The sequence below is a fragment of the Salvelinus namaycush genome, chromosome 3, assembly GCF_016432855.1.
Source record: "Salvelinus namaycush isolate Seneca chromosome 3, SaNama_1.0, whole genome shotgun sequence".
Lineage (NCBI taxonomy): Eukaryota > Metazoa > Chordata > Actinopteri > Salmoniformes > Salmonidae > Salvelinus > Salvelinus namaycush.
In genome coordinates, this window is record NC_052309.1 from 71,690,395 (window position 1) to 71,708,405 (window position 18,011).

The following is an 18,011-nucleotide window of genomic DNA, read 5'->3' on the forward strand; positions in this document are numbered from 1 at the left end:
TATGGCCAAACAGTTCTATTTTTGTTTCATCAGACCAGAGGACATTTCTCCAAAAAGTACGATCTTTGTCCCTGTGTGCAGTTGCAAAACGTTGTCTGGCTTTTTTTAATGGCAGTTTTGGAGCAGTGCTGAGGGGCCTTTCAGGTTATGTCGATATAGGACTCGTTTTATTGTGGATATAGATATTTTTGTACCTGTTTCCACCAGCATCTTCACAAGATCCTTTGCTGTTGTTCTGGGATTGATTAGCACTTTTCGCACCAAAGTACATTCATCTCTAGGAGACAGAATGACGGCTGCGTGGTCCCGTGGTGTTTATACTTGCGTACTATTGTTTGTACAGATGAACGTGGTACCTTCAGGCGTTTGGAAATTGCTCCCAAGGATGAACCAGACTTGTGGAGGTCTACATCTTTTTTTCTGAGGTCTTGCCTGATTTCTTTTGATTTTCCCATGATGTCAAGCAAAGAGGCACTGAGTTTGAAGGTAGGCATTGAAATACATCCACAGGTACACCTCCAATTGACTCAAATGATGTCAATTAGCCTATCAGACGCTTCTAAAGCCATGACATAATTTTCTGGAATTTTCCAAGCTGTTTAAAGGCACAGTCAACTTAGTGTATGTCAACTTCTGACCCACTGGAATTTTGATTACTTGTGTCATGCACAAAGTAGATGTCCTAACCGACTTGCCAAAACTATAGTTCGTTAACAAGAAATTTGTGGTGTATGTAAACTTCAACTGTAAAGGTCCCACAGTTGACAGTGCATGTCAGAGCAAAAACCATGCCATGAGGTCAAAGGAATTGTCCGTAGAGCTCCGAGAGAGGATTGTGTCGAGGCACAGATCTGGGGAAGGGTACAAAAATGTCCGCAGCATTGAATGTCCCCAAGAACACAGTGATCTCCATCATTCTTAAATGGAAGAAGTTTGTAACCACCAAGGCAAAACTGAGCAATCGGGGGAGAAGGGCCTTGGTCGGGGAGGTTACCAAGAACCCGATGGTCACTGACAGACCTCCAGAGTTCCTCTGTCGAGATAGGGGAACCTTCCAGAAGGACAACCATCTCTGCAGCACTCCACTAATCAGGCCTTTGTGGTAAAGTGGCGAGAAGGAAGCCACTCCTCAGTAAAAGACACTTGACAGCCTGCTTGGAGTTTGCCAAATGGCACCTAGACTCTCAGACCATGGGAAACAAGATGCTCTGGTTTGATGAAACCAAGATTGAACTCTTTAGCCTGAATATCAAGCGTCACGTCTGGAGGAAACCTGGCACCATCCCTACGGGGAAGCATGGTGGTGGCAGCATCATGCTGTGGGATGTTTTTCAGTGGCAGGGACTGGGAGACTAGTCAGGATTGAGGGAAAGATGAACGGAGTAAAGTACAGAGAGATCCTTGATGAAAACCTGCTTCAGAGCATCAGGACCTCAGACTGAGGCGAGGGTTCACCTTTCAACAGGACAACGCAAGAGTGGCTACGGGACAAGTCTCAATGTCCTTGAGTGGCCCAGCCAGAGCTAGGATTTGAACCCGATCTAACATCTCTGGAGAGACACGACAATCGCTGTGCAGCAACGCCCCCCATCCAAACTGACACAGCTGGAGAGGATCTGCATAGAAGAAATGGGAGAAACTCCCCAAATACAGGTGTGCCAAGCTTGTACCGTCATACCCAAGAAGACTCAAGGCTGTAATTGCTGCCAAAGGTGCCTCAACAAAAACTGAGTAAAGGGTCTGAATACTTACAGTGGGGCAAAAAAGTATTTAGTCAGCCACCAATTGTGCAAGTTCTCCCACTTAAAAAGATGAGGCCTGTAATTTTCATCATAGGTACACTTCAACTATGACAGACAAAATGAGAAGAAAAAAAATCCAGAAAATCACATTGTAGGATTTTTATTGAATTTATTTGCAAATTATGGTGGAAAATAAGTATTTGGTCACCTACAAACAAGCAAGATTTCTGGCTCTCACAGACCTGTAACTTCTTCTTTAAGAGGCTCCTCTGTCCTCCACTCGTTACCTGTATTAATGGCACCTGTTTGAACTTGTTATCAGTATAAAAGACACCTGTCCACAACCTCAAACAGTCACACTCCAAACTCCACTATGGCCAAGACCAAAGAGCTGTCAAAGGACACCAGAAACAAAATTGTAGACCTGCACCAGGCTGGGAAGACTGAATCTGTAATAGGTAAGCAGCTTGGTTTGAAGAAATCAACTGTGGGAGCAATTATTAGGAAATGGAAGACATACAAGACCACTGATAATCTCCCTCGATCTGGGGCTCCACGCAAGATCTCACCCCGTGGGGTCAAAATGATCACAAGAATCCCAGAACCACACGGGGGGACCTAGTGAATGACCTGCAGAGAGCTGGGACCAAAGTAACAAAGCCTACCATCAGTAACACACTACGCCGCCAGGGACTCAAATCCTGCAGTGCCAGACGTGTCCCCCTGCTTAAGCCACTACATGTCCAGGCCCGTCTGAAGTTTGCTAGAGAGCATTTGGATGATCCAGAAGAAGATTGGGAGAATGTCATATGGTCAGATGAAACCAAAATAGAACTTTTTGGTAAAAACTCAACTCGTCGTGTTTGGAGGACAAAGAATGCGGAGTTGCATCCAAAGAACACCATACCTACTGTGAAGCATGGGGGTGGAAACATCATGCTTTGGGGCTGTTTTTCTGCAAAGGGACCAGGACGACTGATCCGTGTAAAGGAAAGAATGAATGGGGCCATGTATCTTGAGATTTTGAGTGAAAACCTCCTTCCATCAGCAAGGGCATTGAAGATGAAACGTGGCTGGGTCTTTCAGCATGACAATGATCCCAAACACACTGCCCGGGCAACGAAGGAGTGGCTTCGTAAGAAGCATTTCAAGGTCCTGGAGTGGCCTAGCCAGTCTCCAGTCTCCCCATAGAAAATCTTTGGAGGGAGTTGAAAGTCCGTGTTGCCCAGCAACAGCCCCAAAACATCACTGCTCTAGAGGAGATCTGCATGGAGGAATGGGCCAAAATACCAGCAACAGTGTGTGAAAACCTTGTGAAGACTTACAGAAAACGTTTGACCTCTGTCATTGCCAACAAAGGGTATATAACAAAGTATTGAGAAACTTTTGTTATTGACCAAATACTTATTTTCCACCATAATTTGCAAATAAATTCATTAAAAATCCTACAATGTGATTTTCTGGATTTTTTTTTCTCATTTTGTCTGTCATAGTTGAAGTGTACCTATGATGAAAATTACAGGCCTCTCTCATCTTTTTAAGTGGGAGAACTTGCACAATTGGTGGCTGACTAAATACTTTTTTGCCCCACTGTATGTAAATGTAATATTTCAGTTTTTGTTTTTTTTGATAAATTTGCAACAATTTCTAAAAACAATTTTTTTCTTTGTCATTATGAGGTATTGTGTGTAGGTTAATGAGGGAAAAAATGTAATCTATTTTAGAACAAGGCTGTAACGTAACAAAAGGTGGAAAAAGTCAAGGGGTCTGCTGAATACTTTCCCAAAACATTGTATATTAAATCAGCACTGATAAAAGCATACTGTTAAGATTGAAATAACATTTTAATACAGAGCAGTACAAAAAAACAAAAAAAGAGTGAATAAATAAAAAAGTTTTCCTTTTTCCTGACCCGGTAAAAATGCAGTTTTAGACAAGCCTCGTGAAAATACAATAAACAGAGGAAATACAGTAGTTACAGACGTTGGTACGTAGGTGCGGCAGTGTGAATACAGTATAGTGCAATACAATAAAGGAGACACAGTCCAATACAGTAGATAAAAAGACCTACATTATATGTTTCCACCAACCACAGGGTTGAAGATTCATTCCAGAACATGTGGAGTGTTTGTCAGCACAGAGTGAGTGAGGGAGAGAGAGAGAGATAGAGAGAGAGTGAATGTCACTGCCTGTCTGACAGTGCTTACCATGTGAACATCAGTGATGCGACAGTGTTTTTGGTCAGTGCAGTAAAAATAAAATTTCACAGTGTCAGAAACCATTTGTAAGGCTCCCTCTCTTCCCAAAGCCACATCTCTCCAACCTACAATGTGTCCATTGTATGTTCATCTAGAGCAGATGGGCCTCTAATGATCAAAATGTCATACTTCTTCATAATGAATTCCTGTCCTGATACAGGGTGTATGAAAGGGAGAAGTCAGTAGTGAAAGAATGTCAGTTATTTGGTATGAGGATCGTTGGTTACAGAACGACTCCCTGGGAACATTTAATGACTACGTCTGGCAGCAACTGGTCCCCCACCAAAATAATCACACACAAATTCACTAAGGCCACGAAACACAGGGAACAGGCCTGCTAAACCACACAGTGTAACCACCCAGGCCCTTCCACAGCAAACATGACACATACACAAGCAAATGGAAAGAAGCCTATATCCTGTGCAGTCGGGGCAAGACACACACTCAAACACAAACTTCCAAGCGCACACATTCAAACACGGCCCAAAACAAACACACAATTAGGGAAGCGCCTAGGAGCTGTTTTGGGTTCTCCCGTTCAGGAAAAGCTACAATTAAACAGAGCGGAGATGAACAGTGAGGGAGAAGCATCATTTTGGGTCCTCCTCAATGCAGAGAGACTCCTCCTGAAAGCTGGTCTATGTAAATGCCCAGGAGAAAGAGAGAGATGGTCCAAATGACTGTTTACAGTGCAGATAAACTTCCAGTATAAACAGAGGGAGCTTTTCCTATAGGAGTGTGAGAGAGAGAGAGAATGGGGGGGGGGGTGGAGCAGAGCAGGAGAGGAAGACAAGAAACGAGTGAGTGAGGCGGGAGAGAGGTGGTATGGCCTGACATTGGGGGGGTTTGGAATAACAAGCTAGGGAGATGGAGGAGGATGGTGTGAGTGTTGAGGATAGACTGTTGGGGTGGGGGAAGACAGACAGACCAGTTGAAATCAAAAGTATGTTTCTTTTCTGTTGACGAGGTCTGCTGTGCTTCAACAGTCCCCCCGGCGGAGACTGGACCTACTGAAGGAATTTCTGTGAAGACATAAAAAGACCAAAAGACAGATTAAAATGTTGCTATCTGGACGAGGGTTTTGCAATGTGTGGATGAAGGAGCCTCTTAATTGCTGGTAAGGTGTATGTCATTTTGTGTTCTGGCAGGTGTGGCTGTGCTATATCTGGCTGGGATTAGAAATCCTCCAGCCCTCACATAAGACACGCAGCTGGCTCCAAAAACACCCAGTCAGAAACCAACCAACAATGTGCTGACACTTTCCAAACCAGATCTGCTGAGATGATTGAAGCAGCAGCTGCATTGTGTGTGGATGAAGGGGTCCTACTAGCGGTACTCAGTGGGGCGTGATGCATGTTTGTGTGACTACGAGTATGTAAAGTGTCGAGTTACTACGGTGTTTTTCAAAGCAGAGGCTGGCAGTGGGGTGTTTAAATGGATTAGCTCACAGCGTGTGTGTTTGCATCTGTGTGTGTGTTAAGACGGTGTCGAGTTACTATTGTGTAGGCTGTAGATGTCAGTGCTCTGCAGAGCTGGATGCGCTCATATTGTGTGTGTGTGTGTGTGTGTGTGTGTGTGTGTGTGTGTGTGTGTGTGTGTGTGTGTGTGTGTGTGTGTGTGTGTGTTATGTCTGTGTATTATGAGTGTGTGTGTCCATGCATGTTCATAAGTGTGTGAATCCAGTTTCTTGTACATAGACATGGAATCACTGGTCACTTTAATAATGTTTACATACTGCTTTACTCATTTCATATGTATATACAGTATTCTATTCTACTGTATTTTAGTCAATGCCACTCCGACATTGCTCGTCCTAATATTTACATATTTCTTCATTCCATTCTTTTACTTTTAGATTGGTATGTATCGTTGTGAATTGTTAGATACTACTGCACGGTTGGAGCTAGAAACACAAGCCTTTCGATACACCCGCAATAACATCTGCTAAATATGTGCACGTGACCCATAAGATTTGATTTGTAACCTTTGTGTAGCAGACTGAAGCCCTGCAGCCGGCAGTGTCCTGTAGAGCTGGTGTTCTGTCCTGTAGAGCTGGGGGATCTTGCGGGTGATGAGCGGTCCAAGAGACTCTTTCAGCTTATTGTAGTTCCTCTCCATTTCCTTGTGGTACTCTTTCTGGTCTGGACCAATCAGAGTCTTGTTCTTCCTCAGGGCATCCTCACACCTGCAGGAGAGGAATGAACACACACACACACACACAGTCAAAGTCTGTTCACTGGGTTATTGAAATGTGTGTGTGTGTGCATGCGTGTCAGACTGTATAGTCCATGTACAGACTTTGTAAGGTGTCAACACCTCTTATTGAAGTCTTTAAAGCAGAGGCGTAGTTTGTTGTGATGACGGTACAGCTTGGGGTCATCAGGAATGTCAGAGAGAAAGACCTGGGCCACCTCCAGAGGGCCCTGCACGCAAGAACGAGCGCGACAGCGAGAGAGACAGTTACGTACACGCTCCAGCATGTCAAACACACAAAGGGATATTACACAACACACAGTACCTGGTTGACAGTGGTGCCCACGGAGCCCTGCAGCACCATCTGCAGCATCTTGGCGTCGGCAGGCTCCTGGTGGGTAGCGAAGGCCAGCTCCTGGGTCTTCTTCTGCATGTCCTCTATAGCCACCTCCATGGGCACCAGGATGATCTGGAGAGGAGAGGAGAAAGCGACATGATCATGAGCACTGCTTCTCTGCTAGTGGATTAAGCTAGTGTTATGTACTGTAAAGCTCTATGAGCACTTGGAAAAACACTGCTAAATATAAATAATTTCACTGTTCACAGTGCTCACCATGTTTCACACTACAGTCATACATGTATACACCCACCTCCTCTTTGTGGATGACGTTGATGCGTGTCTTGATGTAGGGGAAAGCGTGGGACGTGGTGAGGATGGACTTGCGTTTGTACTGCTCGTGCAGGTCCCCGTGGGCGCGCCCGTCCAGGGTGAAGGGGGTGCAGTACATGAAGGTGCGCAGGTTGTAGTTCTTGTCGAAGTAGGTGATCCTCTCCTTCAGCTCGTACGTGTCAAAGAAGGGCTCCACGTAGGTGATCTGGAGGTAGGCCTGACAGACATAGATATACAACACATATATAAGCACTGGAGGTAGGCCTGACAGACATAGATATACAACACATATATAAGCACTGGAGGTAGGCCTGAGAACCGCACAGATATACAACACATAGATCAGTACTATGGGTCATTCCTCACATCCCCATTTAAAAACTGCAACACAAACCTTGAGTCATTTCTCTTTCTGAGACTTTGGGCCTTTTACCTTATTGGGGTCCAGCTTGTTCTTGTCCACATGGTTGGAGTCCTTGATAATCTCCACCACATCATCTCCAAACCGCTCAGCATAGAACTCCTGAACAAGATGTAGAGAGATTTTTCAAAAGACTGGTATCAGCTTATAACACACAACTCTGCAATGATCCAGTGAGTTACAGAAAGGATCACTGATGTCTTTGGGTGCTATATAAATGATTATTAACATCCTCCTCGTCATTCTCCTGAGACCGTACCTCTAGTCTGTAGGAGATCTCAGCCAGCTTGGTGATAGAGGGCTCCTTGTACACAAACTCCTGCTCATCCAGGTCCCCAAAGCGACAGCCGTAGAAGCCCACCCGGAAGTAGGTCCCAAACATCCTCTACACACTATAGAGAGGGGCATGGAAGACCGAGAGGGGGGAGAATAGGAAAACAGAATACAGAGATTACTTTCAGAGTCACTTAGTCTAAGTTGTCCTAAATTGACATGTTACATTGGTCTAAGTTGTCCTAAATTGACATGTTAATTTGGTCTAAGTTGTCCTAAGTTGTCCTAAATTGACATGTTAATTTGGTCTAAGTTGTCCTAAATTTACAAGTTACATTGGTCTAAGTTGTCCTAAATTTACAAGTTACATTGGTCTAAGTTGTCCTAAATTGACATGTTACAACCAGGGCTCTAAAGTGCCACCATACGCGACAACATATTTTGCTGTGCGACTTGGCGTTTTAATTTGGGAGTGCCTTCGTAAAGTATTCAGACCCCTTGACTTTTTCCCCATTTTGTTACATTACAGCCTTATTCTAAAATGTATTAAATTGTCCCCCCCCCCCTCATAACTCTACATACAACACCCCATAATGACAAAGCAAAAAAAGGGTTTTAGAAATTGTTGCTAAATTATTTTAAAAAATATATATGGAAATATGACATTTACATAAGTATTCAGACCCTTTACTCAGTACTTTGTTGAAGGACCTTTGGCAGCGATTACAGCCTTGAGACTTCTTGGGTATGACGCTACAAGCTTGGCACAGCTGTATTAGGGGAGTTGATCTCATTCTTCTCTGCAGATCCCCTCAAGCTCTGTCAGTTTGGATGGGGAGCGTCGCAGCACAGTTATTTTCAGGTCTCTCCAGAAATGTTTGATCAGGTTCAAGTCCGGGCCACTCAAGGACATTGAGACTTGTCCCGAAGCCACTCCTGCGTTGTCTTAGCTGTGTGCTTAGGGTCGTCGTCCTGTTGGAAGGTGAACCTTCACCCCAGTCTAAGGTCCTGAACGCTCTGGAGCAGGTTTTCATCAAGGAGCTCTCTGTACTTTGCTCTGTTCATCTTTCCCTCGATCATAGTCTCCCCAGTCCCTGCAGCTGAAAAATCCCCATGGCATGATGCTGCCACCACCATGCTTCACCGTAGAGATGGTGCCAAAGAGTTCAATCTTGGTTTCATCAGACCAGAGAATCTTGTTTCTCATGGTCAGAGTCTTCAGGTGCCTTTCCGCAAACTCCAAGCGGGCTGTCATGTGGCTTTTACTGAGGAGTGGCTTCCATCTGGCCACTCTACAATAAAGTGGCGTGCTGCAGAGATGGGTGTCCTTCTGGAAGGTTCTCCCATCTCCACAGAGGAACTCTGGAGATCTGTGAGAGTGACCATCGGGTTCTTGGTCACCTCCTTGACCAAGGCCCTTCTACCCCGATTGCTCAGTTTGGCCGGGCGACCAGCTCTAGGAAGAGTCTTGGTGTTTCCAAACTTCTTCCATTTAAGATTGATGGAGGACACTGTGTTCTTGGGGACCTTCAATGCTGCAGAACTGTTTTGGTACCCTTCCCCAGATCTGTGCCTTGACACAATCCTGTCTCGGAGCTCTACAGACAATTCCTTTGACCTCCCGGCTTGGTTTTTGCTCTGACATGCACTGTCAACTGTGGGACCTTACATAGACAGGTGTGTGCCTTTCCAAAACATGTTCAATCAATTGAATTTACCACAGGTGGACTCCAATCAAGTTGTAGAAACATCAAGGATGATCAATAGACACAGGATGCATCTGAGCTCAATTTCAAGTCTCATAGCAAATGGTTTGAATGCTTATGTGAATAAGGCATCTGTTTTTTATTTTGTAGAAATTAGCAAACATTTCTAAAAAAACAGTTTTCGCTTTGTCATTATGGGGTATTGTGTGTAGATTGATGAGGATTTTTATTTATTTAATCCATTTTAGAACAAGGTTGTAACTTAACAAAATGTGGAAAAAGTGAAGGGGTCTGAATACTTTCTGAAGGAACTGTATTATATATATTTTTTTTAAATCGGATCATTTTTTCAATAATCATTTTTGTAATGATAAGGCTTTGCTGTAGCATTGTTCCCAAGCACATATTCATTAGCCTCATGCTTGCACCAGTAATACAGCAACAACTGCTTGTTTCTAACCCATATCACCGAAATGTCTTGCATGTTCTCATCAAACTTGACACTTAAAGAGACGGTGTACAATTTTCAATGCAATGCATCTCAATCGGAAAAGTGCTTTTACACAATGTAGAAACCTAAAATACCACAAATGACTTTTTAAATTCAATGAAAAGTATTTGTGTGAAATTTAAAAAAAAAGAATACTAAACATATTTAAAGGGTTACATATTAATTTCTAGGGCACAACATGTGCTTCAGAAGTAGATAGAATTCATATAGTCTGTATCTCAATAAAAAATTAAAAAATAAATATTTTCTGCTGCTCCTACATTTTTTAAGTTGGCAACATCCGTGCTAACAATGACATTTTTAAATTTAGAGCCCTAGTTAAAACATTGAAACCATATGCTACCACAGCAACCAGTAAATACACCCCAGAGAGTTGGAGCCAGTCAATCTTGTGCAACTGTTTTACACAACTATGTATTGGTTAAGTGTGTGAAAGTGTGAATGCAATACTGTGGTTTGAATAAGTGTTGAGGAGAGTTTTATAACATTTCACTTACCAGTTAGGAAACATCATCCAGAAAGGACAGGAAAGGCAGGGAAACCACGGGAAAGAGAAATCAAATATTATTGTTTAAATGCATTTATAAACTGGGTGGTTTGAGCCCTGAATGCTGATTGGCTGACAGCCGTGGTATATCAGACCGTAAAGCATGGGTATGACAAAACATTTATTTTTACTGCTTTAATTACGTTGGTAACCAGATTATTATAGCAATAAGGCATCTCGGAGTTAGTGGTATATGGCCAATATACCACAGCTAAGGGCTGTACCTAGGCACTCTGCTTTGCGTCGTGCCTAAGAACAGCCCTTAGCCGTGGTACAGTTGAAGTCGGAAGTTTACATACACTTAGGTTGGAGTCATGAAAACTCGTTTTTCAACCACTCCACAAATTTCTTGTTAACAAACTATAGTTTTGGCAAGTCAGTTAGGACATCTACTTTGTGCATGAAAGAAGTAATTTTTCAAACAATTGTTTACAAACAGATTATTTCACTGTATCACAATTCCAGTGGGTCAGAAGGCTACATACAGTTGTGGACAAAAGTTTTGAGAATGACACAAATATTATTTTCTACAAAGTTTGCTGCTTCAGTGTCTTTAGATATTTTTGTCAGATGTTACTATGGAATACTGACGTATAATTACAAGCATTTCATAAGTGTCAAAGGCTTTTATTGACAATTACATGAAGTTGATGCAAAGAGTCAATATTTGCAGTGCTGACCCTTCTTTTTCAAGACCTCTGCAATTCGCCCTGGCAAGCTGTCAATTAACTTCTGGGCCACATCCTAACTGATGGCAGCCCATTCTTGCATAATCAATGCTTGAAGTTTGTCAGAATTTGTGGGTTTTTGTTTGTCCACCCGCCTCTTGAGGATTTACCACAGGTTCTCAATGGGATTAAGGTCTGGGGAGTTACCTGGCCATGGACCCAAAATATCAATGTTTTGTTCCCCGAGCCACTTAGTTATCACTTTTGCCTTATGGCAAGGTGCTCTATCATGCTGGAAAAGGCATTGTTCGTCAACAAACTGTTCCTGGATGCTTGGGAGAAGTTGCTCTCGGAGGATGTGTTGGTACCATTCTTTATTCATGACTGTGTTCTTAGGCAAAATTGTCAGTGAGCCCACTCCCTTGGCTGAGAAGCAACCCCACACATGAACGGTCTCAGGATGCTTTACTGTTGGCATGACACAGGACTGATGGTAGCGCTCACCTTGTCTTCTCCAGACAAGCTTTTTTCCAGATGCCCCAAAACAATCGGAAAGGGGATTCATCAGAGAAAATGACTTTACCCCAGTCCTCAGCAGTCCAATCCATGTACCTTTCGCAGAATATCAGTCTGTCCCTGATGTTTTTCCTGGAGAGAAGTGGCTTCTTTGCTGCCCTTCTTGACACCAGGCCATCCTCCAAAAGTCTTCGCCTCACTGTGCGTGCAGATGCACTCACACCTGCCTGCTGCCATTCCTGAGAAAGCTCTGTGTACTGGTGGTGCCCCGATCCCGCAGCTGAATCAACTTTAGGAGACGGTCCTGGCACTTGCTGGACTTTCTTGGGCGCCCTGAAGCCTTCTTCACAACAATTGAACCACTCTCCTTGAAGTTCTTGATGATGCGATAAATGGTTGATTTAGGTGCAATCTTGCTGGCAGCAATATCCTTGCCCGTGAAGCCCTTTTTGTGCAAAGCAATGATGATGGCACATGTTTCCTTGCAGGTAACCATGGTTGACAGAGGAAGAACAATGATTCCAAGCACCACCCTCCCTCTTTTTGTAGCTTCCAGTCTGTTATTTGAACTCAATCAGCATAACAAAGTGATCTCCAGCCTTGTCCTCGTCAACACTCACACCTGTGTTAACGAGAGAATCACTGACATGATGTCAGCTGGTCCTTTTGTGGCAGGGCTGAAAAGCAGTGGATTTTTTTGGGGGGGGGGATTCAGTTCATTTGCATGGTAAAGAGGGACTTTGCAATTAATTGCAATTCATCTGATCACTCTTCATAACATTCTGGAGTATATGCAAATTGCCATCATACAAACTGAGGCAGCAGACTTTGTGAAAATTAATATTTGTGTCATTCTCAAAACTTTTGGCCACGACTGTACACTAAGTTGACTGTGCCTTTAAACAGCATGGACAATTCCAGAAAATTATGTCATGGCTTAAGAAGCTTCTGATATGCTAATTTACATCATTTGAGTCAATTGGAGGTGTACCTGTGGATATATTTCAAGGCCTACCTTCAAACTCAGTGCCTCTTTGCTTGATATCATGGGAAAATCAAAAGAAATCAGCCAACACCTCAGATATTGTTTTTTGACCTCATCCTTGGGAGCAATTTCCAAACACTTGAAGGTACCACGTTCATCTGTACAAACAATAGTACGCAAGTATAAACACCATCGGATCACGCAGCCGTCATACCGCTCAGGAAGGAGACGCTTTCTGTCTCCTAGAGATGAACGTACTTTAGTGCGAAAAGTGCTAATCAATCCCAGAACAACAGCAAAGGACCTTGTGAAGATGCTGGAGGAAACCGGAACAAAAGGTATCTATATCCACAGTAAAACGAGTCCTATATCGACATAACCTGAAAGGCCGCTCAGCAAGAAAGAAGCCACTGCTCCAAAACCGCCATAAAAAAGCCAGACTACGGTTTGCAACTGCACATGGGGACAAAGATCGTACTTTTTGGAGAAATGTGCTCTGGTCCGATGAACAAAAATAGAACTGTTTGGCCATAATGTCCATCGTTATGTTTGGAGGAAAAAGGGGGAGGCTTGCAAGCCGAAGAACACCATCCCAACCGTGAAGCACGGGGGTGGCAGCATCATGTTGTGGGGGTGCTTTGCTGCAGGAGGGACTGGTGCACTTCACAAAATAGAAGGCATCATGAGGAAGGAACATTATGTGGATATATTGAAGCAACATCTCAAGACATCATTCAGGAAGTTATTAAAGCTTGGTCGCAAATGGGTCTTCCAAATGGACAATGACCCCAAGCATACTTCCAACGTTGTGGCAAAATGGCTTAAGGACAACAAAGTCAAGGTATTGGAGTGGCCATCACAAAGCCCTGACCTCAATCCCATAGAACATTTGTTGGAAGAACTGAAGAAGTGTGTGTGAGCAAGGAGGCCTACAAACCTGACTCAGTTAAACCAGCTCTGTCAGGAGGAATGGGACAAAATTCACCCAACTTATTATGGGAAGCTTGTGGAAGGCTACCCAAAACGTTTGACCCAAGTTAAACAACTTAAAAGCAAAGCTACCAAATACTAATTGAATGCATGTAAACTTCTGACCCACTGAGAATGTGATGAAATAAATAAAAGCTGAAATGAATCACTCTCTCTACTTCTGACATTTCACATTCTTAAAATAAAGTGGTGATCCTAACTGACTTAAAACAGGGAATGTTTACTAGGATTAAATGTCAGGAATTGTGAAAAACTGAGTTTAAATGTATTTGGCTAAGGTGTATGTAAACTTTCGACTTCAACTGTATATCGGCCATATACCACACCCCCGCGTGCCTTATTGATTAAATAAACTCAATGTCCGTTAAGTTACACAAACAAACATCATATTTAAATTTACTTTACCTCCCATCCAGAACTCTGGTTGTAGATTTTGTTAAAGGTGTCCTGCAACTTTCCATGGACAGTAGCCAGCTTCTTGAAGTCTCTGTTGGCCTCGTGGACTGGGAGTAGGATCTTATACACCTCGTTGATGGCCTCATACATGGAAGCCTGCAGGGGAGATACAGTATGAAACAGTGAGAGGACAGTGAGAAGTCTGCCTACAGCATACTACAACTCATATATACATGACAAAAACCTGGCTTTCTCTATGTGACATACAGCTCTAACTATTTACTAGGTGGTAAGACAATCTGATGTTGTGTAGGGCGCCCACTCAAAGAGAGAGATTCAAAAGTTATTCATCACATATTTAAGGAAATCTCAATGCAAAGAAGATCTGAGTAATACCATGTGGAAGGAGGTTGCAGCTTGCTCCAGCAGCCCCACCAGCCCCAACTCGCTGAAGTACTTCCCCGCACAGATACCCTCCTCCTCCGGGGACAGGATGTCATCAGACACCGCTGACTCCTCCAGAACATTAGACGAGATGTGCTACAGCAGTTAAGGGACATAGCAGTCAGGAAAAGACTCAGCTAAGGTTTTGAGGTATACTATAATGGACACGAAAACACACACACTACTGACCTGGAAGGTGACACAGCCAATGGGCAGGTAGCGGCAGTCCTCCAGCATGTTGAGGTACTCTGCCACCAGGGCGGCGCTGTGCACCAGGCAGTGGGCTGCCTCCGCGTGGTTCCCTCTCTCCGAGTGCTTCCCCGCCATGTTCTGCAGCCACGTCAGGCGCAGGTCAGGGGAGTTCTGGTAGCCCTTAGCAATCCTGAGGGGGGGAGAAAGGAGGTGGGAAGGGAGAAAGACAGAAAATCAAGGCGGTACATAGCTAATGCAATCCAAGCCGAGGCGGCAGGTAGCCTAGTGGTTAGAGCGCTGGGCCAGTAACCCGAAAGGTTGCTGAATCAAATCCCCGAGCTGACAAGGTAAAAATCTGTCGTTATGCCCCTGAGCAAGGCAGTTAACCCACTGTCCCCCGGGCGCCGAAGACGTGGATGTCGATTAAGGCAGCCCCCCGCACCTCTCTGCTTCAGAGGGATTGGGTTAAATGGCGGAAGACACATTTCAGTTGAAGGCATTCAGTTGTAAAAGTGACTTGGTATCCCCCTTTCCCAATGGATTTCTCTTTACTCAGTTTGTGGATGTGAATGTGTGTGGATGTGAATGTGTTTGAGAGGAAGTGGTTGTGTCGATGAGACAGCTGCTGTGTGTGTAATACCTGTACATGAGATCAATGAGCATCTCAGGGTCCTGCTGGTGCTCCTTCATCTTGACTGTGTCAGTCAGAATCATGTGCAGATTGAAGACCAGATCCTGGACCTGTTCTGGGAACGGGGAGTCCCGTAGCTCCAGGTCCTCCTCTGCGTAGGTCAGGATGGTTTTTAGGGAACGTCGGAGGTGCTCCTCGTTGAAGTTCTGAGATGTCCCCACCAGGGAGGACAGGGACATGGTGACCTGCATCTTCACCCGGGCAAAGTTCTACACCAGAGGGAGGATGAGTCAATACTCAAGACTACAGAAGGGATGTGACCAATACAGAATTCCACAACATGTCAGTTGATGGTGTTGAGACTGAACTGGAACCATCTTTACTTCTATTCTTATTGTTGTTGCATTGTTGACAGGTGAACCTGCAAGTAAGCATTTCATTATAACGTATACACCACCTGTATCCTGTGCATAGGACAAAAATACTGCATTTGATTTGTATTATTGTGGGAAGATCTTAGCCTGGAAATTCAAACTGAATTCACGCTTCATATCACGATTGTTTCACTTCAAAACAGGTAAACGGAGTGTGAATGCAGTTTGTCTTTCCAGGCTATGACAAGCTTCTGTATGAGTGAGACTCACGTTGCCGATCTCAAAGTTCTGCCTCATCAGCAGGTAGAGGGAGGCGGAGGCTTGACTCCGGACAGAGCCCACACTGCTGCTGCAGTGGCGGAGCAGACGCAGACACAGGTCAGCACACAGCTCTGTGTCCTCCTCAAACAGCATCTCTGGGAACTACACACACAGGACACACAACACTTAATCCACACACACACGAAGACATGTAACTTTGTGTGTGTAACTAACATACGGGCGCAAGCGCAAACACACACACACACACACACACACACACACACACACACACACACACACACACACACACACACACACACACACACACACACACACACACACACACACACACACACACACACACACACACACACACACACACACACACACACACACACACACACACCTTGAAGACCAGTCCCCTCTGTGTAGTGAAGCAGTGCTGCAGGAAGAGGGCACTCTGACTCCCTGCCATGCTGTGGAGGAGGACTCTCAACACTCCGCCCAAAACACTCTCCTTCAGCTCCGACGCCAGCACCGTCTTCACTATGATCTCCAGCGTGTCCAGGACGACCAGAGAGGCTTCAGTGGCCAGGTTTCCATCCACCACGGACTCCTGCTCCGTCTCCGCCTTGGTTCTGCAACGAAACAGGGTTTACAATCTCTCAGACACACACAAATCCGTACAAACGTCACTAAACAACGTGCCTACACAAATACTGAACACAGACCGTTGATGACAAGTTCTATCAAGTCATTGGTCTACCTCGGCATTCATCTGTGCATATGGCGGGGACCTACTTGTCGACTCTGTCTGTGTTCTGTCTCCAGTGAGTGACGTTCTTCCTCCATCTGACATTCTCATTGCCATATGGACTCCGCTCTGAACCAAAACAAAACATACGGACACTTGTAACAACCACAAAGGAACATTGCATGTAGAAAATCTCAAACTACGATGGCCCATCCGGTGCTGGTACCTCTGCAGCGACGGACCATCTCCTGTCGGGCTCCGATGGTTCCCAGTATGGCCTCCTCTAGACGAGCCTTCATGTCCTGAGACTTCTTAAACGTCAGGCTGTTGATACGCTCCAGAGCCTTCTTCCCCTGGGACAACCAATCAGAGATGGAACAGTCAGAACAGCTATAATAGGAGGTATTCAGGTCTGAGAGTCCAACAGGGGTAACACGTGAAGGACGAGAGGTACAGCGGTCTGATCAGTGAGGGGGGACAGAAGTGGTGCCTACCTTGTACTCGAAGCAGGACACCGAGAGGTGCAGCAGGTCTAGCAGCCTGTTGATCTGCAGCACAGAGAGGTCTGACACCCAGCTCTCCAGCAGAGCAGCGTCTGCGTTCTTCAGAACCCACAGGAAAGACACCAGCAGAGTCCTACTGCACTCTGCCGACAGAGAGCTGCACTGACGACCAGCCTGGGAGAGAGATGAACGCCTACATTAGGGCTAGGAGTTTGTCCTGATGTCACGTTCCAAACTATGTCACGTTCCAAACTATGTGGATGAGAAAGAGTGTCAGAGGAGCTCATGAGCAGTGAGCCATCTACAGGTAGTGAGGGGTAGTTCAGTATGGAGGCTGTCATTAGATGGAGGCATGCTGTACCCCCTCTGGTGTTGTGGATTTGCCCCATGCTGGTACTGTACCTTAGTGTGGAAGTGTACTACAAAGGATCTCAATAACAGAGGGAGGGGGATAATAAGTTCAATCGTTACCAGGGTTACTAAAAATGCCTGAGATATGAAAGCCTGAGGCATTAAGCTCCACACAGCAGAGGGGGGCTGATGGTGTCTCACTACTCACCACCGTGGGCATGGTGAAGTTGGGGGCTTTGGCATGCGGCAGCGGGGAGCCAGCGATCGCCATGGCGACAGACTGACTGATGGTTCCGTTGTCTGGGTCCCCCTCGTCTTGCATAGCGGGGGCGTGGCGGCCCCGGGCTTGAGAAGTGTCTGACAAGCATAGGAACAAAACATACTGCTGATTCTATCAACCTAAGCCGGAATAACTAGCTAGCATGAAATCTCCCACCTCCAATCAGGGTTTAAACACAACGCCACATGGTCAGAGAAGAGGAAGATGATACTGGTTAACCTACAGCAGGGGTAGCCAACTAGATTAGGCCGTGGGACGATTTTTGTCAGAGCGGATGGTTGGGGGGCCGGAACATAATTAGAATAATTTGTACACTGAAAATTGACCACAACTAAGCCCCAAAAC

The 18,011-nt window shown here is 45.0% G+C and overlaps 1 protein-coding gene across 1 annotated transcript in view; it reads right to left on the bottom strand.

The window, feature by feature from the left end:
* Window positions 1-3,565: 3,565 nt before the first annotated feature.
* The window catches only part of LOC120037053 (dedicator of cytokinesis protein 7-like), a 46,839-nt gene continuing 32,393 nt past the window's right edge, over window positions 3,566-18,011 (bottom strand). The window contains exons 30-46 of the mRNA XM_038983272.1: window positions 17,595-17,743; window positions 17,027-17,209; window positions 16,759-16,885; window positions 16,580-16,661; window positions 16,185-16,416; window positions 15,788-15,940; window positions 15,153-15,412; window positions 14,510-14,702; window positions 14,273-14,416; window positions 13,886-14,032; window positions 7,544-7,669; window positions 7,297-7,386; window positions 6,844-7,080; window positions 6,519-6,662; window positions 6,317-6,423; window positions 5,985-6,185; window positions 3,566-5,022 (exon numbers count right to left, since the gene is read on the bottom strand). Coding sequence (XP_038839200.1) covers window positions 4,980-5,022; window positions 5,985-6,185; window positions 6,317-6,423; window positions 6,519-6,662; window positions 6,844-7,080; window positions 7,297-7,386; window positions 7,544-7,669; window positions 13,886-14,032; window positions 14,273-14,416; window positions 14,510-14,702; window positions 15,153-15,412; window positions 15,788-15,940; window positions 16,185-16,416; window positions 16,580-16,661; window positions 16,759-16,885; window positions 17,027-17,209; window positions 17,595-17,743 — 2,618 coding nt within the window. The 3' untranslated portion in view covers window positions 3,566-4,979. The remainder of the gene's footprint in view (window positions 5,023-5,984; window positions 6,186-6,316; window positions 6,424-6,518; window positions 6,663-6,843; window positions 7,081-7,296; window positions 7,387-7,543; window positions 7,670-13,885; window positions 14,033-14,272; window positions 14,417-14,509; window positions 14,703-15,152; window positions 15,413-15,787; window positions 15,941-16,184; window positions 16,417-16,579; window positions 16,662-16,758; window positions 16,886-17,026; window positions 17,210-17,594; window positions 17,744-18,011) is intronic.